General features: G+C 33.5%; 1 protein-coding gene across 1 annotated transcript in view; it reads left to right on the top strand.

Annotated features, from left to right (window-relative positions):
* Nucleotides 1–25,312, top strand: part of Cog4 (conserved oligomeric Golgi complex subunit 4) — a 44,063-nt gene continuing 18,751 nt past the window's right edge. The window contains exons 1-13 of the mRNA XM_076475809.1: nt 1–233; nt 905–987; nt 1,784–1,898; nt 2,222–2,323; nt 3,293–3,368; nt 3,730–3,923; nt 19,781–19,937; nt 20,586–20,692; nt 21,328–21,374; nt 21,883–21,979; nt 23,143–23,185; nt 23,446–23,564; nt 24,290–24,375. Coding sequence (XP_076331924.1) covers nt 75–233; nt 905–987; nt 1,784–1,898; nt 2,222–2,323; nt 3,293–3,368; nt 3,730–3,923; nt 19,781–19,937; nt 20,586–20,692; nt 21,328–21,374; nt 21,883–21,979; nt 23,143–23,185; nt 23,446–23,564; nt 24,290–24,375 — 1,385 coding nt within the window. The 5' untranslated portion in view covers nt 1–74. The remainder of the gene's footprint in view (nt 234–904; nt 988–1,783; nt 1,899–2,221; nt 2,324–3,292; nt 3,369–3,729; nt 3,924–19,780; nt 19,938–20,585; nt 20,693–21,327; nt 21,375–21,882; nt 21,980–23,142; nt 23,186–23,445; nt 23,565–24,289; nt 24,376–25,312) is intronic.

Here is a 25,312-nt window from a genome sequence, read left to right as displayed (position 1 = left end):
TATGAGATTAGCTTGAATATATTTTCAGACTTCAAAACTAGTCTAAAAGAACCATATTATTTGTTGTGACGATAATGGCGAGAAGTAATCTTACGTATAACTACGATTACCAAACAAAAAGTGTTAATGCATTTGCAGATGAAAATTTTACTACTAATATGAATATAGATTTTGCTGAACTTAGGAACTTAGATGATGTAATTAGTGCTTATGACAAAATATGTCAAGAAGAGGTAAGTGCACGTCACTGGATTAATGCTTGACTGTTTACGTTATTTACTCTTTTTAAGTTATAAACTTATTCTAAGCCTATTGCGCTCAATATACCGGTACTGAGATAGTGACACTGACATACGCCATAGACTTTAGAAACGATTATAGTAATACTAATGGTTCTATTTAGGTCGTAATTTCTGATAACATCAACCCATCAAAATGAAATTATAACTAGGCACTAAAATTAATTTATCATTACAGTTTGTACTATTCTAGACAATTTATTGTAGTACTAGTAGATTCAGAAATAAATGGGAAATCTGAAAGAAGATAACTAAGCATTTATTTTTAGTAACATTTTGTATCGTATCTAATAATTTAATTTATTTTTGGTATAGTTTTGAACTTATTGGTATTTTTGATGCTATATTTACAAATACATACTGTTTACACATACTAGTGGTTATTTCAGTAATACAACTTCTGTTGTCCCATTACTAGTATAGCAGTAAGTATACGGATTTACAATGCAGAAATCATGGATTCGATTCCCCATGGTAGACGCAGCAAATAACTCGATGTCGCTTTCATAAAAGGGAAATGCACTCAACTTCTGTTGGCCCAAAAGTTTATTTGTCCTTTCAGTCTATTTAGTGTTAGATGAGCCATATTTACATTTTCTTTTTAGGATAAAGCTGAAAAAGAGTTAGAAAACTTACTTAAACAACAACCTCATTTGGAAGCCAAAGTTATGTCTCTTCAGAGAATGCTGTATGTATGAAAGTTTATATTTAATATAGTTTTTATGATTAGTTTCACATTTGTTTGTTTTTTAATAGCAAATCAGTCCTAGAGACCAGTGCTGTTTGTAAACATTTTATGTGGTTAAATATTCTTACTTCACTTGTCTGCTAAAACTAATTGTTGTAATAACAATATCAACACAAACTTTATTTTAAATAAAAGTTAAACTTAAATGTGTGATAGAATGTTTTATAATCATATTAAACATTTAGTTCCATGTTTAGAGAAGCATGTTCAATCTCAACTAAGAATAATGTACATTTGTTATCAAACATTCATTGTGTTATCTACAACATAACTGTAATGCAGTATTTTTAACTTTTTTACTGAAGAGTTTTATATACGTGTATATGTATTTATTGTTTGTATCATCAGATTCAAATAAAGCATTATTTTTAAATTGCATTGTAATGATAGTCCTCTAATGTATTTAATCTCAACTTGTAATACAGTAATTGTGATGTCGTATCCAAAACTCAAATGTCAGAAACATAAGTATTAAATTAATATTCATATAATTTAGACTTTTTTTTCTTTGTTGTATGGAGTATACTACTGTAAATAAACTCAGTAGTTTAATGTTTTATTTATCATTTAGTAGTTTCATTCTATGTTTAATAAAAACATAATGATTCCAATTTGCTCAGAATTAGCTAAAACAAACTAACATAAAAGACTTATACTGGTTCTTCTTGAACGTATTATCACAGTAAAATGCTTAAAAAATCGTTAAGATTATGTGACTATTTATCATTATATTCAGACCGAACCTTCAGTTAGTTCATACAGATGCCAAACAATTATCTAGTATGGTGGCTTTCACTTCAACATTAGCAGAAAATATAAGCAGTAAAGTTAGACAGTTGGATTTGGGAAAGGTATGTCACTTTTATTATGATAACAGCTAATTAGGTTAGTACAAAATGTGCTAGTTGGAAAATTCAATCTTTTGAAATAATAATGTTACCAAGAGTTACAAGTGAATTTGAAAACCATGAAATATTTAAATGTGTATTCATGTATAGCAGTTAAAAAAGGATTTGTTTGGGAAAAAAAAAGGTTATTTCAGGGTTGTGCTCTTTAATATATTATAAAGGCAATGCTGTATGTACAGTTAAAAAAGACGTTCAGAATTATTGTGGTCAGTGCAGTAATAAAGTTAGGTTACGTTTGTTGATAGAAAAACTTAATCTGATTTTAGAGTCGTGTCAGTGAATGCATGCAGAGAGTTGAGGATATATTGGACTTGAAGTTCTGTACTGATGGAGTGAGTACAGCATTAGAAAATGAAGACTATGAACAGGTATAGTGTTGATTATTATACATTAAATTTGTAAAAGCTGTACTGATGGAGTGAGTACAGCATTAGAAAATGAAGACTATGAACAGGTATAGTGTTGATTATTATACATTAAATTTGTAAAAGCTGTACTGATGGAGTGAGTACAGCATTAGAAAATGAAGACTATGAACAGGTATAGTGTTGATTATTATACGTTAAATATGAAGAAGCTTTACAACATTTGACTGCCTTGATACATTTGTCTATCTAGCTTAATTACAGATGAAGCCTAAATTTGCATGTGTATAAATCATGAACATAAAATTAAAAAAATAGGTACCTGTTGATCTGTCTCGGGCATCCTGTCCAATGAGTTAAGCTTAAAAAATTTTCTTTGTTTTTGAATTTTGCACAAATTTACATGAGGGCTATCTGCACTAGCCATCCTAAATTTAAGTGGTGTAAGATTAGAAGGAAGGCAGCTGGTCACCACCACTCACTGCCAACTAATGGGTAATTCTTGCCAATAAATAGTTGATTGATTGTCACATTATGGTGTCCCCACACCTGGAAGAGTGAGCATGTTTGGTGTAATGGAGGTTTGAAGCCATGACCCTCAGATTATGAGTCAAGTGTCCTAACCAGCTAACCATACTGGGCAAACTATTTGGAGTCAGTATTTTTTTAAATGTTTATCAAGCTTTGCATAAACACTGTCTGTATTCACCACTTCTGAAGGCACCCTATTCCAATTGCCATCCAGACATTTAGAAAAATATATAAAACTATCATAGTTAATGTTTTATCTCTTATTTTTCTGTTTAAGAATCAGTTTCATTCAGTTCATATTTAATTGTTTAACGGTTCTTATGTTTATAGAATTATTAAGTATTAGTTGGTCATGGGTAAACTTTATTTTGTTAAATTAAACTCTCTATTATGTGAAATTCTGCTAGTCTGAATATGTTTTCACACTTCTATTCAACATAGGCAGCAGCTCATATTCATAGGTTCTTGAGTTTGGATGAGTCTGTGTTGAAAAGGTCTGCTGCAGATAGTAATGAAGGTAATACATTATGATTAAATGACATGTTTAACTCAAATTTTGCTCATTTTTGAAAGTCATCATTAAGCTCTTGTCCTAAAATCACAAAATAGTTTTTGCAGTTTCCTTTGTTTTCATTTGAAGATTGAATAAAAAATTTATTAAATTTGCTCTAAATTCAATCTTGCATTTCTGATTTATGATAAGGAGTCTTAAATGTTCACTTTATTTTGCTGAAAATAAGGATATTTTCATAATTTTTTAAAATGATTATTAAGTATTTTTATCTGGTTTTAAGTATTATTTAATCCCATGTTTGTTAGTATTATTAATCCATTGAAAGTTCAGGATGTATGCTTGTCAATTTTACTACCTCTTGAAGGAAGTAGCTTAGAAGAAGCCTTCTCCAGACTTCATGAAGCTGAATTCAAACTGAAGACTATAGTCATGCAGAAGTTTGACAAAGCAGTGTGTGATGGTGATGTGGCTTCAGTGGAGAGGTTTTTCAAAACTTTTCCACTTTTGAACCAACATGCTGAAGGATTGAAGAAATTCTCTACCTATTTGTGTTCACAGGTGTGTTTTGTGCTTGTGATTTTTTTTTAATGTTTCTAAACCTAAATGTGTGTTATACATATATTTCCCATATGCCAGTGTTGTTGTTTTTTTTTTTTAAAGAGTCACAAAGGATAAATATTTGTGATGATGAGAAACCCACTTGAAGTAAAAATATATTCTTAAGACAGCTGGTATGGGTATTAAAACTAATTGAAATGAAGTACAGAACAACTTTTCGACCTTCTTAGGTCATCTTCATATAAACAAAGACAGTCTCGTTGTTAACCTGAAGAAGACCTAGGAAGGTCAAAACGTTATTCTATATTTTAATTAAAGTTTTAATACCCATACCAGCTGTCTTGAGAATACAGGGGATAAACATGTTAATCTTAAATGCACATACTAAAATAAAAAAAAAAATTACAAAGCTGTTGGGCATAAAACAGTTCTTGATTGTTTATATATATAGTGTGGACCACTAAATAATATAAACTAATTGGTCAGCAGATGCTCAAATGTAAATTTAAACAACACTGATAACTAGTGCAGATTGTCAATGTTGTTTCAAAAAATAACTTGTAACTGATGTGAGTGAGTTTATGGATTGTATTTGGATAATCTATGCATGGAAGGTTTTAAAAAGGTTTAATCTCAAGAGCAAGCTATTCAAAAATAACTTTAATTCAACTTGATTATGCAAATTTTGTCATGCATATTAATGCCTGAAGTTTGATGTTGGAATATACTAAAATTATAGGAAAGGCATTGTTGTATGAGAATCAATAACTTTCTAAACTTGCATCGATAAACATAATTATTTAGCTTTAACAGCAAAAGTATAAAGGTTACCAGCAAAATGTGTATTAGCCAATAAAGAACCATTGGTGAGGAAGGCATTTTACAATACCATACATTATCTCCACTCACAGATATAGCTATTCTCATTCAGTATTGCCCTCTATATGCATTTCTTTTTCACTTACACAAGTCTTGCTCTCTTATGCTCCCCACAAACATCATGGTTCAACTATGTGTTGCTTACAAATTATTATGTGACAACTTTCAACCAACTGCAGTGGGACACACCCTCTGATGCATATGAATTCCTCTATTCGATTCTGTCAAACTATCACTTTTTATTTTCCAGTGCTGTCGTTAAGACATTTTTTTTATTTGTGCTCCCTTTCCACATTTACTTCTAAAGTTTCATACTTCACTCTAACAGTTTTAAGTGACAACTAACTTATATTGTTCTTAACTTTTTATGGTTTATCACAGAAGTTTATTTTTCCACTTCAAAATTGATTTCATTTACTTCAAGCACTTCATTGCAGTGGCAAAGCCCATGATGCCTATGATTGTGAAACAGACCCTCATTGCATCAATTGCAATGGTTCTCACCTGTTCTACCTTTGTTCTTGGCTTAAAAGGTCGGAAGAAAAAGAGGTACAGTATTTGAAATTGATTCAAACATCACTTTACCCTAATGCTCTAAAGTTACTGTCCAACACTTCATCTCAGATGTATGCTGCCGCACTTTGTTTCATTACTACAGTGGGAGTGCAGAGGAATCTTTGCACCTCCAAAAGAATTGTTCTCAAACCAAATGAAAAGTCTTTTGAACTCCATGGTTAAAAAAGTTGATGAATCAGCTTCAACACCCATCTCTGTCCCTAACATACAGCAAATCCCAAGATCCACTTCCTTTGGTTCCAGGTAAGGGCATTTCCTCAGGTACATCTTCTTCTCCAACCCTAAGATGCAAAACAATCCTTCATTCACGTCCTCATTTGCTGGAATCCTTTTCCAACAGCAAAGACCTGCTCAATCAACCCAGGGCAGGATCCATGTAGGTTGATAGACCTACCTCGAATAAAGACAATAAAGAAAACTGACCCAATCATAAAAAAAAGGGCTCTCCAATTTGCCTACACATAAATAAAAATGGTCACCTTGATACAATGGAACTGTTGAGGTTTAGGTTCTAATCTGGATGGCATCAAAGCACTGAGTGCTTCCTACCATCCTATATGTCTTTCCTTACACAAAATATTTCTGAAACCTGCTAATACAGTCACCTTTCAGCAGTTTTCTTTGTACAGAAATGACAGGCTGTGTGATGGACAAGTGCATGGATGGGTGGCACTGTTGGTTGATCAGCATGTGCCCTCCCTGTCTTTACTACTTGACACACCCTTGGAGGCCATAGCCATCCGTGTTTCCTTGGGTCATACCATCACTGTTTCTTCTCTCTACTTGTCGTCTGGAGAGACCTATGATCAATCGGACCTTGATGCTCTCATTGAACAGTTGCTGTCTCCCTTTTTAATCCTGGGGACTTTAATGGACATCATCCCCTTTAAGGAAATGCTGTTATTGATAGGAGAGATCGCTGTGTAGAGCATATGCTCTTTGATCACAATCTTTCTCTTTTCAATACTGGTTCTTCCACTTATTTTCACGCACCTAGTTAGTCCTTTACCGCTATTGATCTCTCGTGCTCCCCTTCATTATTCTCCCATTTTTCATTGAGGGTTGACAATAAACCACTGGGCAGTGATCACTTTCCTATACTTTTGAGAGATACTGGCCATGGTCGATGCCACCCTACCCACATGCCTCGGTGGAAGCTGGATCAGGCAGACTGGTTTACTTTCACTGCTCTCGCAGAACCCGATCCTGCCATCGTAAATCAGCCATCAATAGACGACTGTATGTCAGCGGTAACTGACTGTATTATACAGACAGCTGGTCAATGTATTCCTAAAACCTCAACGCGTTTTCCATGATATCCTCATCTGTGGTGGAATCCTATCACATGGCACAGAAGGCCTAAAAACAGACCTGGGAAACTTTTCATAGGTCACATGGGACAACATTCAAAAGGTCAGTGGGCAATATCTTGTTCTCTTATGGCTAGAAAGCAGCTGATACCCGGAGCATCGCTGATACTCTAGGTGAAAGCTTTTGCTGGGTATCTAGCACTTCTGCTTCTTCCTCCATCTTTATAGCCATGAAGCCTCAGACAGAGCGATCACCTCTTTCCTTTTGAGCTGATTGTCTCTATGACTATAATCGTCCCTTTACGCTGATGGTACTCAAACTGGCCCTTCATTGGTCTGGCAGTATATTGGCCAGAACTGATGATGTACACTATGAAATGCTGCGCCATCTATCTCCTGCTTCTCTTGCTATTCTTATGATTTTTTTAACCGGATCTGGCAGAAAAATGTTTTACCTGATGCCTGGTGCCAGGCTATTGTCCTACCTTTCTCTAAGCCTGGGAAGGATCCCAAGATTCCTTCAAACTCCTGCCCAATTGCTTTGATGAGCTGTCTCTGTAAGACCTTAGAGAGGATGGTTAATGCTCACCTTGTTTGGTTCCTGGAATCAAACAACCTCCTTTCGCCCACCCAGTATGAGTTTGAACAACAGCGCTCCACCATGGACCACCTGACTTGACTTGAAACGTCAATGAGAAAAGCCTTTTTGAAACTTCTTGTATCAGTATTCTTTGATCTTGATGAGGCTTATGATACAACATGGAGATATGGCATTTTGTAAGACCTCCATGTGTATGGGTTACTGTGCCATTTGCCCATTTTTATTTAAAAAAATTTTTTAATTGACAGGCAATTTCAAATTCATGTGGGTTTGACACTTTGCCATTCTTTCCTACAGGAACTTAAAGTCTCTCAGGGCTGTGTTTTGAGTTTTACACTTTTCAGTATAAAGATTAATGCCATCACTGAACCACTCCCTCTTACTGTTGCAAACAGTCTCTTTGTTGACAACTTTCACATCTCATGTCAGTCATCAAACATGAGATATATTGGGCAGCAGCTACAGACTACCCTCAGTCGTTTACTGAAGTGGATCATAGCAAACGGCTTTAACTTCTCTCTCTCTAAAACTATTTGCATGCACTTTCACTGCGAACGGGGTATTCACCCTGATCCTGAACTCTGTATTGGTGAAGTTGTGCTGCCTGTGGTCTTTGAGACAAAGTTCTTGGGGCTTATCTTTGACCATAAGCTGACCTTTATACCACACATCAAGCTGCTACAAGAGCACTGAACATCCTCAGTGTCCTCTCTTCCACCACTCATGGAGCAATGATGTTCTATGCTAAAGATATATTGTGCTCTTATTCAATGGAAACATGACTATGGATTGCTGGTCTATGGTTCTGCCAGGACCTCGACCTTAAAGATGCTGAACCCCATTCATCATCAAGGATTGGCTCTGCACTGGAGCTTTCCTTACTTCCCCAGTTCAGAGCTTGTACACAGAGTGTCATGAACCTTCTTTGCACCACTGCTGTTTGCAACTGTCTTTACTATATGCTTCAAAACGTCATTCCTTACCAAAGAATCCCACCTGGGGTTGTGTTTTCTTATCTCAATGGACCATACTTTTTCAGAACAGATGATCTGCCATTGCTCCTTTTAGTCTTTGTATCCAGGTGCAGTTGGATGAATTGGGTCTGCCCTTGGATAACATTGCTGCATCCACTAGTTAGCATCCTATTATGGCTTATTACAGTTCCCAAATGTGACCTATCTTTAAGTTACCTGATTAGAAGTACTGTCTTCTATTTGCTTAACACCTTTCAAACCATCCTTCCGTTCCTATTTATATAGATGTTTTGAAATTAGGTGACTGTGTGGGCTCTACCATGATTTGTTGTGTTCAGTGGTTGTGTGCAGAATCTCCTCTATGGCTTCTGTGTTTACTGCTGAACTGTATGCCATTTCTCTTGCCCTAGATCACTCAGAAGTTAAACAGTACTCAAATTGCACTATTTATACTGACTCGCTTAGTTCTCTACTGGCCCTGGAATTGCTTCCCATTAGTTCACACCCTGTTCTCTCCAGTATTCAAAATCAACAGGCTCATTTTTCTTTAACATCTACTTCTGTCTAGTTTTTCTGGATACCAGGCCACATTGGTAACTTCAGGAACGGGCTCACCAACACTGCAGCTAAATCTGTCTGCTCTGGCACTATCACTGCTGTGCCTGTTCCATTCATGGACTATGGTCTGGTGTTCAAGGCTCGTCACCATGCCAGTTGGCAGTCGACTTGGGGTGAGCAATGTGAAAACAGGTTTTTTCTAATAAAATCCTCTGTTGGACTTTGGCCATCTTGCTTCCGTACATTTTGGAAAGAGGAAGTTGTCCTCACTAGATTACGCATTGGTCACAGTTTTTTTACTTATTTTCTTTTATCTGGGACTGATGCACCAATGTGTTGTCTGTGTAACACTCAGTTCACAATAAGCCACATTTTACTGTTTTGCCGACGTTATGACTCTGAACAATGGCACCATTTTAAACATGTTCTGCCCCAAGGTTTATCTGTAATGTTAGAAAGTGTTAGTGGCAATGGTTACACTGTCCACCTTAGAAATGTTTTTAGTTTCTTAAAGGCCATTAATCTTTTTAATGCTACTTAAGTTTTTTAATTTACACATTAGATCTTTTTTAATGTGATTCCCTTTTAAGTACATCTAGTTCGATTTGAAATTATAAAATGGCCTTTAATTTCAATTAACTCAAAACCAGGACTGGAAAGGCCAACTTCAGATGACTAACACTGCTATTTGAACAACTCATTAGTCATCCTGGGGAGTTATAATTAAAATTGTGCTACATGTCTTTTAGAACTTTTATTAATTTTCTTTCTGCAAATGGCCATAATGTCAAATAACTTGAAACCAGGACTGGAAAGGCTAACTTCAGGTGACTAATGCTGGTTTTTGAATTTGCCTATTAGTATTTCTGGCGAGTTATGATATTTACAATTATGTTACAGAAAGTCCTTTACAACATGTATTACTGTAGTTTTTCCTTACCATTGTAGACTAAATGTAAATATTGGTTTTAATGCTATTTATGTTTTTTAATTAAAAAATTAAACATTGTTTTGTTTTACCTTAATTTCCTTTTATGAATTTTACTAATTTTGCTCTAATTTTAAATTTTTACTGGATGTTTGGTGCAGATACCCTAGCTGCTTTGTGCCATAAAACACCAAAACCAACCAACTGCACACCGCAGTTTGAGAAGTCATTTTCAGCAACCAACTCTGTCTGGTCCATCTTTCTCGTTTTTGATTGTATTTGATGATGCCTTCAGTTATCCATACCATTAATGTTAACTGCATTACTGCTGGGAAGGTTCAATAGAGTTAGGGGATGTTGCTTCTGTGAGAGTAAGTATCACTTTGAGTTTAGCACATATGCAATCTGTTCAGGGGATGCTACATGTCTAATGGAATGTGGATAGGGTTCCTTCGGATTCCCATAGTAACTTTCCTTCTTCCCTCTTCAATAATATACATTGGTTGAATAAAGCCACCATGTTATCAGGTTTACTGCTTAATCCTCCTGATCTGGATTTATTTCTCTTTCCAGATGCTTATCTCCAAAGTTGGGTGTGTGGTTTAATCATCATGAGGCTTCAGAACAGTAGTATATGGCTGAAAAGTCTTACCATGTTAACACCTTGGTATTTCTGGCAGCCTAAAGTGCTTCAGTTCACTTTCTTTCTGTAGTCAGGATTTAACTAATCATGAATCATTCTCACAATTTAACGGTGGTCACTTTTTACACTTACAAATGCTGCCTGTTCTAGTTTCCTTTCTGGTCGACCTAGAATCTCTTTTTGGAATGCCACACTTCACATACATCTCCTGGTGTGTCTTGTTCCAGATACTTTCAAATTTGTTGTGGATCATCTTTCCAGTCCTGACACACTTTATCCCACAGAGTGATCTCTTGATCCTTTATATTTTCCAGTGGGGTACTCCTCAGAGAAATGAATTTGTCTTTTTACTCAATTCTTAGTTACCTTATTTTGGTCTTCAGTTCCTCATATACTCACCCTTACTGTTTATGCCAGCGTTTTCCAAAGTACTGGTCCATGAAAAGAAATGCTGGTCTGCAGAAAACTAAAAAAATTAGATTAATTTTAACCCTTTTACAACCAACTGCCATTTTTAAACTTTCTCCAAGCTCTTGTTTTATATTGAAGAAAAATGTAATTAAACCAGTTAATATAAATATATTTTAATAAAATTAATATTCAAATATATTATAATTTAAATTTTCATTTCATGTAACATGGATTTCTCAATATTTCAGTTAAGCTAATATAATGGGAAGAAAAAGTAAAAGTTTGTACTTAAGCTATGGAACTATAGAATTCACATGTTGACAGTTGCCTTTAAACCTTTAGTCCCCCAGGAATTAACGTGTTCTCACTTAGTACAATTTAGAGACCCTAAGATTAAGTTTTAAATTTAAACCATACATTAACTAGACATGTCCCACTGTAGAGTCCAAGTTGATCTTCCCTTGTCTGCAGGTAAAATCAAAGAAGGGATTTTGTCTTGGATAAAAGGACCATTTGTTCATTCAAGTTAACCAGTTCTTCAATACTAACATTTTAGGAATTTTGCTTCAATGTGTTAAATTTGCTTACCTTATTAATGAAAATTGACAGGTATGCGAAACCTGAGTCTTACATCCGGTAGCACAAGGTGGCAGCAGACAAATTGCTGGTGGCCAGTGCTAGAAGCATCAGTTTCTTCTGAGAAGAGTGATAATTGTTTGTAACTTAGTTTGTACTAACTACAAATTGTTTAAGTTCATCTCCAATATGGATAGATGGCCAAAGAAACATGAGTCACACACAAAAACCTCAAGTGATGTGCAAATGCAGCCTAGTTCTAGGGAAACTGAAGTTAGTGAAAATAATAGACCTAATTATAAATGTTTAAATGATGTGCAGTTTGGTGTCAAAGAAAATAAAACAAAGACCTCTTGGACTTAACCGTATTGTGATGAATATTTGAAATATGGTTTTATAAGTGGTAGTAGCAATAATGAATTGCCACTGTGCATTCTTTGTTGTTCAACATTATCAAATGAGAGCATGAAACCATCGAAACTGAAATGTTGCTTGGATACTAGACATCCAGAATACTCATAAGCCAATAGATTTTGTCATAAATAAGAAAAATAAAATAGTTTTTCCAAACAAATAATTTTGCACACTTTTTCCACGAGATCTTCCAATGATGGCTTGGTCATGTCCACATATGAAATTTCAAAACTAATAGACAGGACAGGTTTTCTGCATACAATTTGTGTAACATTAACACTTTCTGCAGTAAAAATAATTATATCTCGTGTTTATAAAATAACAAGAAAATCAGTTGAATTTACTGTCCCTATTTCATAATACAGTGAAGATAGAATTGTGGATGTGGTGATACATATTGAAGAAACTCATACACTGAGTTCACTGTAGTCCATTTTTTTCATTAAAAGTGGATGAAAGCACAGACAGTAAATAATGCCAGTTTAATGTACTTTGTAAGATTTAATTATAAGGATACAATTCATGAAGAGTTGTTATTTTGTAAACCACTTCCAACAAGATCAATGGCTGATGAAATTTTTAATTTAATCAATAATTTTATAATTCAGAGTAATATTCAATGGGAAAAAAATGTGTTGGATTGAGTACCAATGGTGCTCTCTCATTGGCAGGTTTCCATACAGGAGTTTTCCAGAGAATCTGAGCAGTGGCACCAGTCTCTGTAGCATTGCAGCATACACTGTGAAGAAAATTCCCTTACTTTTGAATTCAGCTCTGCAAGAATGTGTTAAATTCATAAACTATATAAAATCTAGTTCATTGGATTCCAGAACCTTTACTGGTTTGTGCAAAGAATTAGGAAGTGAACACAAGCACCTTTTATTACACTGTGAAGTTTGGTGGTTATCAAAAGGAAATGTCTTAAAAAGGCTCATCAAAATGAAGAATGAGGCTATGTTATTTTTGGAGCAACAACCCCATCAGCAAATGATGCAATATTTTAATTTAGAGACAGGTTTCATAATTTGCATTGGTTAATTAAGGTGGCCTCTATATGATGTTTTAAACTTCTTAATTGCATTAAATCTAAATTTACAAGGTGCTAACATAAATATTTTTAAAGTCCATGGAAAGATGGAAGCAGCTATAAAAAAATTAACTTATGGGTACCTCGAGGTGGGTAGAGAAATTATAAGTTTTCCTCAACTTTAAAAGAATTAGAAAACCAAGATAAAGACAGTAATATACCAGATGAGATTTCTTCATCAATCAAAGAGCATCTTTTGTGGCTAAAATCATGCTTGAAGGAATATTTTCCTCCAATTGATAGCAGTAAAATGTGGATCAGGATCCCTTTTACTGTTGACATGGAAAATGAGGAAGGATTACAACTCGATAAATCAGAAATTGATTCTATTATTGAACTGTCCTGTGACACTGCACTGAAAGGCCCTTTTAGCCAAGTCTCATCAATTAATTTTTGGCTGAGCTGTCATGCTGAGTATTCAGATTTATTGGGAATAGCAGTAAGATTGCATGTGCCCTTTGTCACGACTTATAAATGCGAATCAGGCTTCTCAACATTGATTTTCTTAAAAAATCATGTACAGGAACAGATTAGATGTTATGTCAGATTTGAGGTTTAAAATATCTTTTCTTCCTGAAGTTGCTGTGTGATGAAAAACAGCATCATCCTTCTCATTAGGTAAGTTATTTCTTAAAAGAGCATTAATAAATATACAGTTAATGTAAAGATTAAGTAACATTGAAGTATTATTTCTTTTTACACAGTAGTACTATAACCACCTGTACATTTTACAATCAATGATGTTTTGATAGAACTATTGCTTCCAGCTCGATGTTAAGATTTAGCCATATCTTAGCAAGTTACCTAATTAGATACTGAAGGAGGACAGGCCTCATAAAAATTACAAAAATAAACCTAGTTGGAAAAGTTTAGGAAATGCTGGTCTGTACATTCAAACATGTTTAGGCCAGTTTGTACAGTTAATTTTCTCATTCCATCCCTCATCCTCCCTCGGTGATTTTGTACATCTATGCTACTCCATATCAGGTCTGTCTGATTGTTCTTTCTTGGCTGGTGCAGATTTGGCTTTCTTCACTGGATCAGGTCAGTTTATTTTTTTTGTTCTGGATTAATTTTTTCACATTTACACTTTGACAACACATGTGGAATGCTCTTCCATTTCAACATTTTTGTCTCCTTCCTTCTCCCATTGTTATTTTTGGCTGGATTTGGATGTGCATGCCCTTGGTTGTTTCACTGCCTTTAGGGCTTTTTTCTGTGGTTCTCCTTCCTGCATTTTCATTCCCTGGCACCATTTCTCTGTTTATTACTTTTTCTTTTTTTTCTTTCTCCCTTAACAATTGAATTTGGCTTCTAATTTTCATTGGCCTTTTTCCTCCATGTCTTCTTCTTTTCGTAATGCATTCCTGATGTTTTTACTCCAGTCAGGCACCTTATCTTTTACCTCCATCTTAACTCTGTCATACATTGGAAGTAATTCTTCCAGTGAGCACTAGAACTACACCTCAATACCCTCATCTCCCATTATCCTATACTTTTGGTAGCTGTTCCTTCCTTGTCAGAGTACTGTCATTTACTCTGCAGTGACACTGTGCATGGATAATTTATCCATATTACATATACCTTATATTTTTCAGGGACATGTTCCTTTTTTTCTTCAAGGATCCTATTTTGTGGCAAGTGTTGCCTGTCCAGGTATACTTAAACTAATCCAATCTGAAGTGCAAGGCCATGATTACTTAACGACTATAATTTTCATGACCACAAAGCTTATGCTGGTGAGATGTGTTCCACAAAATTGCTTGTAGCTTTTTCTTCATAATATATTTGCTTCATTAATATGCCCATTTCTGATCGTACTAATCCATGTACTTCATGAGTAAAGCAGAAGGAGATAACTGCCCATCCCTGCCATTCCTTAAACTGTATAAATCTGGAATGGTCTGCTTTTCAAAATAGTGTGGTCATGGTTGGTCACCAGTTGCACTATTTCCAGTGTTGCCACTTTTTCAGACTTTACACCATGTTTTCCCTGCTTTTTCTTCCAGTGGAGTATGGGAGTCCTTACAATCTGCCAGTTCCCAGCTGCTGGGGTGGACTATGAATGTTATAGTGATACAAACAATAAAAGAATTCATTTGGTTGAGAGTAGGGTGATGATGTTTTATTGGTTTAGATAAAATACGTTCTCCAGTCTGATACTCTCTATCTCTTAATGGGTCTATCCACAAGGATGTTGTAGCTTTTGAGTGAGCCATTGAAATTGCAGTTCACCACTTTAATTGGAATCCCTCATCCTACCCCCAAGTATGTTGGCTCCCAGGGGCTGGGTTTCAAATTCAGAGCAAGACCATTCAACATAAGTTCTCACACATGTGTTACTGGTGTTACTGTTCCTTTGTTTATTTGGCCTCATGTTCATTGTTGATGTGTTGTGAGTCACAATGAATGAACATGCAGGTTGTAATAGTTTTTCCTTTTATGCTAATCATCAAAGAGTTGCATACACCAAGGATAATACTACACTGGAGGTGGTTTCTATCTTATTGATCATAAGTGGGATGTCACACATAATGGTGATGTCTTTATTATTCTGACTTTCCAGATGTCAAGTTTCCAAGTAAATTTATTGTAAATTTGTTTACGTGTTTTGTTCATAGGTCAATAGGCATAGCTACCTCCAGTCTGCTGAACTTGAGATGATGATTGTATGATCCTCTTTCCAACCTCCCATTGGATTTCAGTTCCTTGTGGCCGGGTTTGGATGCAGTTGCCTTGCTGATTAAAGTCCATCATGTCCTAGCCACTGCACACCTTGAGGCACATCCTTTTTACTCTCACCCATATTACCTTCTGTAAAAATAACTTCTCTGATGTTTCTTTGAAGGGATTGATATCCTGATATAAGGTGGTTTGGATTCCTATCTAACTATTTTAGTCTCTCTTTTAGGATATGTTTCTACAATTTTCCACCAATGTCTGCAACACGTCTTTCCACACTGACTTTGAGTATACATGATACAGAAGTGATGTGATCTTCCATCTATGGTTCTCTACTGTGAGGATCTCTCTTTTTAAGTATTCTTCAGATGCTTTCAAAGGATACTTCTTTCTATCCCTTGCACCAATCCCTTCACCTATTCAATGTGGAATTTTAACTATTTGTGAGAATTTTCTAATTTTCTTATACTAAAAATATATTTCTGATAGGTACTTTTCTCTTTCACACTTTCAAATCATCCTCCCCATTAAAAAATGGTGCTTATATTTTCTGCCAAAACTCATGAAGTAATAATTTGGTAGAATTTAGTAGAGGGAGTCACATGCATCAAGAGGATGTGCTGCACTTCTATTGGTGGAGGGTTGTTGCATAATACTTTGTATGCAAAATGCAGTTGAATCACAGTAATTAGAAACATGGGAGTGGGAGTGCAAGGCTAGTACCATGCAAAAAATGCATATAGAGGGCAGCACTATGAGAGGATGTAAGCACTATTGGAAATACGTTTTCAATACACGAAAAATATAACTTTCGTTCTGTTACCAGACTCCCTACATCTCTGAATAATTAGTCTAGTATACAAAAGGCACAAAATCAGATTGTTAGAATGGTCTACAACAACTTGGATGATTTGGGCTATACTGCCATTGTAATTGTACTTGTAAAATTCAGACTTAGTGTACATTTCAGCAGAATGAAACGCATGAGAATTTACTTTAACAAATTATCAGCTTATGTACCTTGAACCACTTTAGAATCTTATTTTAGACTGTGTATTCTTGTTTATTTTGTAACCAAAAGTTACTGCATGTATAGTGAGGATGCATGTGAGATGCTTAGCAACAATCTCTCAGCAACAAAGATTTTGAAAATGGAGTTCAGAAATTTGAAAAAATTACATTAACAATAGCCTCAAATTTGGTACTTGCTTTGGATCACATAGAAGCTAAGCAGTGCTCAAATTGTACTATTTATACTGACTCACTTAGTTTTCTACTGCCCTGGTATTGCTTCGTGTTAGCTCTCATCCTTTTCTTGCTGATATTCAAAACTGATTGGCCCATTTCTCTTTGACATCTACTTCTATCCAGTTTTTCTGGATACCAGGCCTTATTGGTATACACAGTAACAAGCTTGCTGACACTGCAGTTAAATCTGTCTGCTCAGGCACTATCATTGCTGTGCCTGTTCCATACATGCACTATGGTCCTGTATTCCAAGCTCAGCTTTGTGTCAGTTGGCAGTCGACTTGGAGTGAGCAACATGAAAACAAGCTTTTCCAGATAAAACCCTTTATTGGACCTTGGCCATCTTGTATCCATAAGAATCAGAAAGAAAAAGTCTCCTAATAAGTTTTTTAACTCATTGTTTGCTTTTATCTAGGGCTGATGCACCAATGTGTGGTCTGTGTGACAATCAGGTCACAATAGTCCACATTTTACTTTCATGCCATTGTTATGACTCAATGATGTAGCACTGTTTTAGACAGGCTTACCCATGATGCTGGACAGTGTCATTGACAATGGTGACACTGTCCACCTTACAAATGTTTTTAGTTTTTTAAGGGCCATTGGCCTTTTTAATGCTATTTAAGTTTTTAATTCAAAAATTAGATTGTTGTTTTAACATGATTCCTTTTTATGAATTTGAATAATTTTACTTTTAATTTTTACCAGTTTGGTGCAGGTAGTATAGTTGCTTTGGGTCATCAAATGCCAAACAAACAACCAATGAAATTTAGTACTTGCAAATAGCTGTTTTTCTAGCACAATAAAAATTAAACAAGCTTAATATGACATAAATTCTCTCACATGAATAAGGTATTTCTACAGAAATACTTAATTTTTCTTATTTCACTTTTTAAAGATCATATTCTCCTCTGAAGTAAACAAAAAGTTATCTACTTTTCAACACTGTTTAAAACATTATTTCCACTACAGTGTCTTCTAAGTAAGCAAACAGACTTTATAAAGATATTTCCTTGAACTTTCGTGTGCTGGCTTTCTGCCATACGAGTTCCACTGAAGGGTAGTTTAGGTGAAACTGTTGTACGTGGAAATATATTATGTACACAACATAACATGAAACCTTGTAATAAGCTGAAAGTACAGTTAATATCATTCTTTTTGTGTCTCTGTACAAATTGTCACAAGACTACTGTATTAAAAATAAACATTATTTGATGATATGAGTTTTAAAGCAGAAAAGTAATAAATATAAACATAGTATTCCAAGGTTTTATTAGGCATTATTCTTGTATATGGCCTTTAAAAATATTACTTGTATAGTTACAGATATCGCACCCCAGTAAGAGTTAATAGGGTAGACAAAATAGCTCTAGGTAAACCTGTAGTAATATGGAAAACAATGGAGGTATTTACTTGTGTCAATGTTACCCTGTATTCTTATAGGCTGGGACTACTCACAGATGAAGGATTGAAACAAATCTGTAAACACCTTCCAGGTCAATTATAATGGTTACATGGTTACTAAGTGAATAAAAAAATGTATTTCTCACTGTTTAAAAATAGTTGAAATTGCAGAGCTGTTTGAGTATGACCATTTTTTAGTATATACTTTTTGCACAAATTTTAAAATTTATGGTCTCTATGCCTCATGTCACTCTGACTACATGTATGTAGCAAATATTGAATAAACAGTATTCATGATTTTAGGAAAATGCATTGGTTTAATATATCATTTTAACTCTAAAATACATTTTAGCGTTATACAGCCTTAAGCATAACTTAGTGGTTTGGGTTGTTATCTCATGGATGAAGAACTGGTGTAGTGTCTGATAGTTGTCAATTTCAAATATGGATTTTATTATGGCATTTTGGAAATAATTTTTAATTTTGAAGTCAAATAAAAGTAGTAGGATTCAAATGTGATGAAAGAAACAAAAAAAAGAGGCTTCAAGATTGACCATTTCTTGGTAGTAAATTTTTTATAGTTATTTAGAGTTAATGTGACATATCAATGACCATTGAATGTGAGTAGAATATTAAGGCAAATAAAATGAATTTGAGCAATATTAAAACTTTTAACAGCAAGCTTTTGGTCCTAATTATAGGCCAACTGAAAATTATCCTGAAGTTACAACCAAGAGCATGCTTTAAAAGGTAGTTCTGATGTGGGGTAAATCTCCACAGTGTATCTTAATATATAATTAATTAACAGTAACTTTCTTTGTTCTTTTTCATACTTTAATTAATCTCCAACCACAGGATCAACAAGTGGCTGAGCTTAAATTTGTTGGAGGAATTTTCTGAAGACTTTTTTAACAGTTTTTATTTGTTATATAACTTAGAATATCTAGTGTTTCTTGATAGATAAATATAAGTACACTTTTCATAGAATTACATTTTTTAAAGGGGGGAACAAGACAGTTGTCTTGTGAACTTAGAATATTTGGTTAAGTATTTAAGTAGACTAGGACTAATCTGAAAAATCAAGTATTAAATATTCATATGATCAGTAGTGTATTTTACAATGGTGATTGTATAAGTATTTTAATATTTACATAATTTGCTTGAATTTTAACCTCTTATCGAAAATCAGGGTTTTGTGCTGGTTGCTGTTGGTTAAATGTTAAGATTTTGCCAGTTATTGTCCACAAAAATTGCAGGAATGATAAAATATTGTAACATTCGATTGTGCTTGCTACATTTCTGTGCAACTGAGAATCTTGCATTGACAGGTACAACTTTAATACATTTAGCTTTATCTATTTATGTTTTATTTTTTCGTACAAGATTTATTTTGAATAAGAGTAGATATTAACAACAAATTTGAAAAGTAACATACATTAGAAACCTACCTTTAAATAATGTTATGGGAATTTTAAGTTTATTCATGGAAGGTAATGTAGTTATGTGAATCAGTGCCATTTCTCTGATCACATTGTTGAAACAAAATGTTGGGCTTATTAATTTCAGATTACTGAAGCTGCTCAGGAAAATCTTAAAAGTGCTCAGAGCTCTGATCCCAATGAAAAGAGAGCAAATGTTATCTATGCAGACACATTAACTCTGTTGTTTGAAAGTATCGCAAGAATAGTGGAAATCCACCAACCGTTAGTAGAAACTTATTATGGTAAGTTTATTGAACAGTGGTTAGTTATCAACCAGTTTCTTAACATGACACTGTTTAACCATAAATCTTGTTCTCACTCAAAAGGTATTTCAAGTTTTCTTCAATTTTCAACAATCGGTCTTTGTCATAGTTGGATCACATTGTGCATACTATACAAGGTTTTACCTTACCAGAGGAAGAATGATCATTGGTAATAAATAAAACACTGAACTACAAATCCCAGTCATGAAAATTTTGAGTTAAAATAACATTGATCATTGTTATAGAGTTGAATTCTTATGCCTTTCTGTGATCAGAATTGTTTTACTATGGTCATCTAATAATTTGAGTTGAGTAGTTAAAAATGAGAAATAATTATTTTTGTTTTTTAGTTGTTAAAATATATAACATTAATTGCATGGAAATGTAGTTTTTTACTATGTTCATGCCAAATGGGTGAGTGTTGTGTTTTCAGAACATGGCAGACTACTCAATGTTATTTTTTAATATTTCAGCCTGTGGCAGATTACTGAGTGTTATTTGTTTCTTATTTTAGGCTATGGCAGACTACTGATTGCTATATTTTCAGACTATGGCAGACTACAGAATATTATTTTTTGCTTTTTTCGGGTCATGGCACGATTGACTATTATTTTTTGCTTCTTTCAGGTCATGGCAGACTACTGAGTGTTATTGAAATCTTACAGAAAGAATGTGATAGGCAGGTTAAGAAAATACTGGATGACTTCAAGTTAAACAGAAATTTTGAAACTAAGGTGAGGATTGCTTGAGTGGAACAACTGCAACCTAAAGCAGTGAATTGCAGTTTAATGAAGTTACTGTATAATTTGTACATTTACTTTAGTTCGATCACTTTACAACCATTTCTAATTCAGAAGGTTAAAAATACAATTGGCTAAATCTTGTGGATAAACATTAATAAATTAGAACATCACATATATTGTGTAGTGTTGTAATTGAAACATTAGTAATTTACTCTCAAGTTGCTGATATCTATGGTTTCTGACAGAATTGACATCTTACATGGATATTGTCAAAGCTTTTGTTGTTGTTATTGTTGATGATCTTGTGTGTATCCATTGCAATTCAATTAAACCAATCATCTTTAGCTCCTTCTCATACTTAGGTTTTAAAATCAAATTTGCAGTTGAACATGTGTGAACTACATGCATGAAGTAAATAACATAAAGTTCTATAAAAGTGTTGATATTTTTGAATGAAAAAAATTGATAATTTTCTAGAAACTTTTGTTCTAATGTTATATAATTTTTTGACATACTAATTAAAATGAATAATTTTTTTAAAATATAAACTAGACAATTATTTTAGGGATAGTCCTGTATGAGTTACAGCTGAAATCTAATCAGGACTGGATATACTTTTATAATAGGCAGCAGTCGTGGCAAAATTGGTGGAAAATCCAAATGAAGGAGAAAAGTAGGTGTCATTACTTCGTAATATTCCAGGTTGTTAAATACATCTTTATATAAAGTACTTAAATAGGTCTTCTACATATAGAACTGTTTGTGATGGATAAAATACATTTTATTTTCATATAAAAGCACTATAACCTTGCAGATTATTAGTATCAAACTTCATATTTTATTTACTATAGAATTTATTGTAAAAGGTTCATACCTAAACTTTAATTTTCCGTCATAAATGTGCATAATTGTTTCATTTGCAGCTCCTGACATTAGTGAGTAATACATTTAGGAATTGTCATAATAATACCTCCTATGATATATAATAAGACAGAATTAACCAATTTCTAAACTTACAACTCTTTAATATTTTCTAAGTTTGCTAAGGTTGTTTCCTTTTCAAATAATGTTTAAGTTAAAAACTGTAGCATAAGTACCAAATCAAAAGTTCTATAGCACATGTCATTAGTTTTGTAGTTGGAATTTATTATTCTTTAAATCTTAGTTTTTCTTTTTTGTAGGTTAGATCCAAGGGAGTTAGATGTGCTTTTAACTGAGATGACTTTGATTAATACTCGAGCAGAGCTGTATTTACGTTTCATTCGACGTCGTGTTTCAGTAAGAAAAATATCTCATTGTTTTATCAACTTAGGTTTTTTTTTGTTGTTTTTTTCCATAATTTAATATTTTGAAATGCAATATAACATTTGTAAAATTGATCCTCTGTGAGTTGGTGCAAGGGTGTTATCTAGTATGAAAAAAAATTTGTAAAATATGAGTACTTGAGGAAACTTTAAATAACAAGACTACAGCTGTGAAGAAATATTTCTATTCTTAAGTCCACTACTTATTGTATCTTGTACTGAGATATGTTTTAGTGTACCTTTTGTAGTGCAAGAAATAATATTAAAAAAATCATTTATATTTCATTAAAAGTTTGTAAAAAATCTTGCTTAAAAGTTTACTTGTGATAATACCTGTGTGTGTGTGTGTGTGTATATGTATGTATGTGTGTGTATGTGTGTGTGTGTAATATTTGCTTGTAATTAATGAATATGTTTATAATTTTTAATTCAGAAATGGTAATAATACACTACAAATTTGATAATCATGTAATAAATACACATATATATATAAAACAAGCGTTTGTAAAATTGTTGGACCTAGTTTTGAACTTGACATCATAACAGATAATGCCTGTGATAATAGCACCCAAATGAATTGTGGATATCCCATTTAATGGACAGTATCCAAATAGTAATGATAAACTAGGCAGTTATTATAGAAAACCAATAAAGGGTATGAATTCAATGTTTACACTTGCAACATCTCAACTTTTACTGCCTTTCACACTCTACAGCCACTTGTCGGAAGGCTGTTAACCTCATAGCCATTAAAGCTTCCTTGATGCTTACGTTATATTGTAGTTTTATAGTACGAGTTTTAATCATGTGTTAACAGTTAATATAACCCAGTGGTTCCCAACCAGGGGTGCGAGATAATATTTGTTTTGGCCACCTTCACCTTTATTCTTAAATAAATAATTACTGTGAGGGGTGTGAGAACATATTAAAATGTTTTAGGGGTGTGGGGCATAAAAATGGTTGGGAACCACTGATATAACCAATAATAATGTTACAGCTATGTATTTATGAATATATACATATTTGTTATAAGTTATCTTTGTTATCAAACTACTAGAATGTTGACGGTTAGAATCTCAAAAGAAATTAATGTCTCAAGTTTAATTCTTGAATTGTTTTTGTTTCGTAAATGTCTAGGGAGATATTGAAGTGGCTTCTCAAGAAGAAAATGTAAAGCAAGGTACTAGTTATTTCCCCTACTCTATTTATCATATGTATCGTTTGTGTTCGAAATAATAATCTGGTAAAAATGTATTTAGATAAAATGTTGTACTACAGATTTGATAAATTAGGTTTTGTCCATGTATTTTATAATTAAAATAAGAAAGATATCTGAAAATCTTGCAAATTAGCATTATAATTTCTGTAAAACATATTTGTAAGCTAAGACTGTATTTGTATAAGCTATGTAATTTTTAATCACAAAACTCCTTCTTTCAGAGCAATTGAAAAGGCTAACTGTATTAATTAAAGATTGTGAGCTGAGTCGAGCCATGCAGGAGTTAATTTGCCGATACATTACAATGGAAAAGTACTTTATGTGTGAGTCTGTCAGCAAGGTATGTTTTAGTTAATATAGCTGGAGGTGCTAGTCAAGAAACTGTTTTTTGAACAAAATTAACTAGAAATAATTTAAAATATTAACTGAAAGAGTTATTTTGGAAAATACTGAGAGGATGTAACACCAAAGTCCTTTATGTTTGCTTACAATTATATTTATTTTTCATACATTGTTTTTATGAAAACTTATGCCTCAAATTTTATTTGAATAACTACTAACTAGAAACTGTTAACTAAAGCCTTTTTTTGTTGGACGTTTACACAAATTGTTCAATTTATCCAAATGTTATTACTTTATGGATTCTCTTTGCTACACTCCAAAAATTTGGCAAGAAGCTTGTATTTCACAAATTTCTAGATTTGATTATCAGCAGAGCATTCACTCCTTTATATCTAGAATATTTATAATAATAGAAACTTTACGAGATATAATGTGTTTTTCTTGTATGTATTTGTGCTAATTAATTTGTTCATAAAAATTTTGTGCAGTGTTATTTATTCAGAAAATAGGTTTAAAGCTTTTATTCGGACAGTAAATGAATATCTACACATACAGTTTGATAACAGTTTCAGTAATTAATTTTTATAGAAATAAAAATAGACCATAATAGAATTACATGTGTTATTCAATGTAGTCATAACCAGGTGTTACAGAGCAACACTACTATTGGGCCAGAAGATACACACAGAAAAAACTATGACAATAATTGTTTTTCACTCACAGGCTATCATTCTGGACAGAAAAGAAGAAAATCCACAAACCTCCAATATGGTAGATGATGTGTTTTTTATTTTAAAAAAATGTATCAGGTAAGATATTCACTTGACATACGAGTAAAACTTGTATGACCTTAACTCATATTTGTGGGTCTACTAATGGGTCAATGGTTAGTGTGTCAGGCTGTAGTATATAGGGTGCAGTCTGAGGTGTGATGCCACCAGTCGTGCTCTGCACAGTCATTCAGCTGTAGGCATATTACAAAAGTAACAGTCAGTCCTGTTATTTGATTGAAAGAGCCAAACAGATAACTTGTGGTGGTGAGAGCTGCTGATGGCTGCCTTTCCTTTAGCCAGGATCTCAAAATTAAGGATTGTTTGAATTTGTTATAAGAATAGTTAAGTCAAGTGTTTGTCATGAGGTATGAAAGATTTATGTTTCTAATACAGGACAAAATTAAGTCAAGTGTTTAAATTGTTGTGAGGTATGAAGGATTAGAATTTTTAATACAGTTAATCATATTATGATCACCTTTCAGGTGTCAAGTGTACATTACATATCATATTCCAAATTTTAAGTAGAATTAACAATTCTAGCTATTTTAACAACTTCTAATATAAAATGTTTTTAATAGTTTTAACTTTCATATCTGTATAATTCTGAGAAGTTTTTCCTGTAAACAACACAGTTATTGTTTTATTTTATAATATTTTCTGCCTATCCCAAAGCATAAATTTTATATTTGTAATAAACTATATATCTTGAAAATAAAGTACTCATTTATTGTTTTTTACTTGATTTTTCTAGTCTTTTATTGCCATGCATTTATGATGGCACAGCATGTGGTATGAACAATTACCAATGACAATGAGCTTTTAAAATAGTTATAGCAGCAAGTGGTTCAATACAGGTTAAATCCATCTATGTCAGTATAACGCATAAAAGACAAAAATGGTTTTAGCTGAAATATATAGTTTTTCAAGATATTGTCCCTCTGGAATTCCCATATGGGGTGGATAAAAAAATCTT

Source organism: Tachypleus tridentatus, chromosome 13 (genome assembly GCF_004210375.1).
Source record: "Tachypleus tridentatus isolate NWPU-2018 chromosome 13, ASM421037v1, whole genome shotgun sequence".
NCBI lineage: Eukaryota > Metazoa > Arthropoda > Merostomata > Xiphosura > Limulidae > Tachypleus > Tachypleus tridentatus.
The sequence above is the reverse complement of the archived record's forward strand: the minus strand, read 5'-3'. Positions and strand labels throughout refer to the sequence as shown.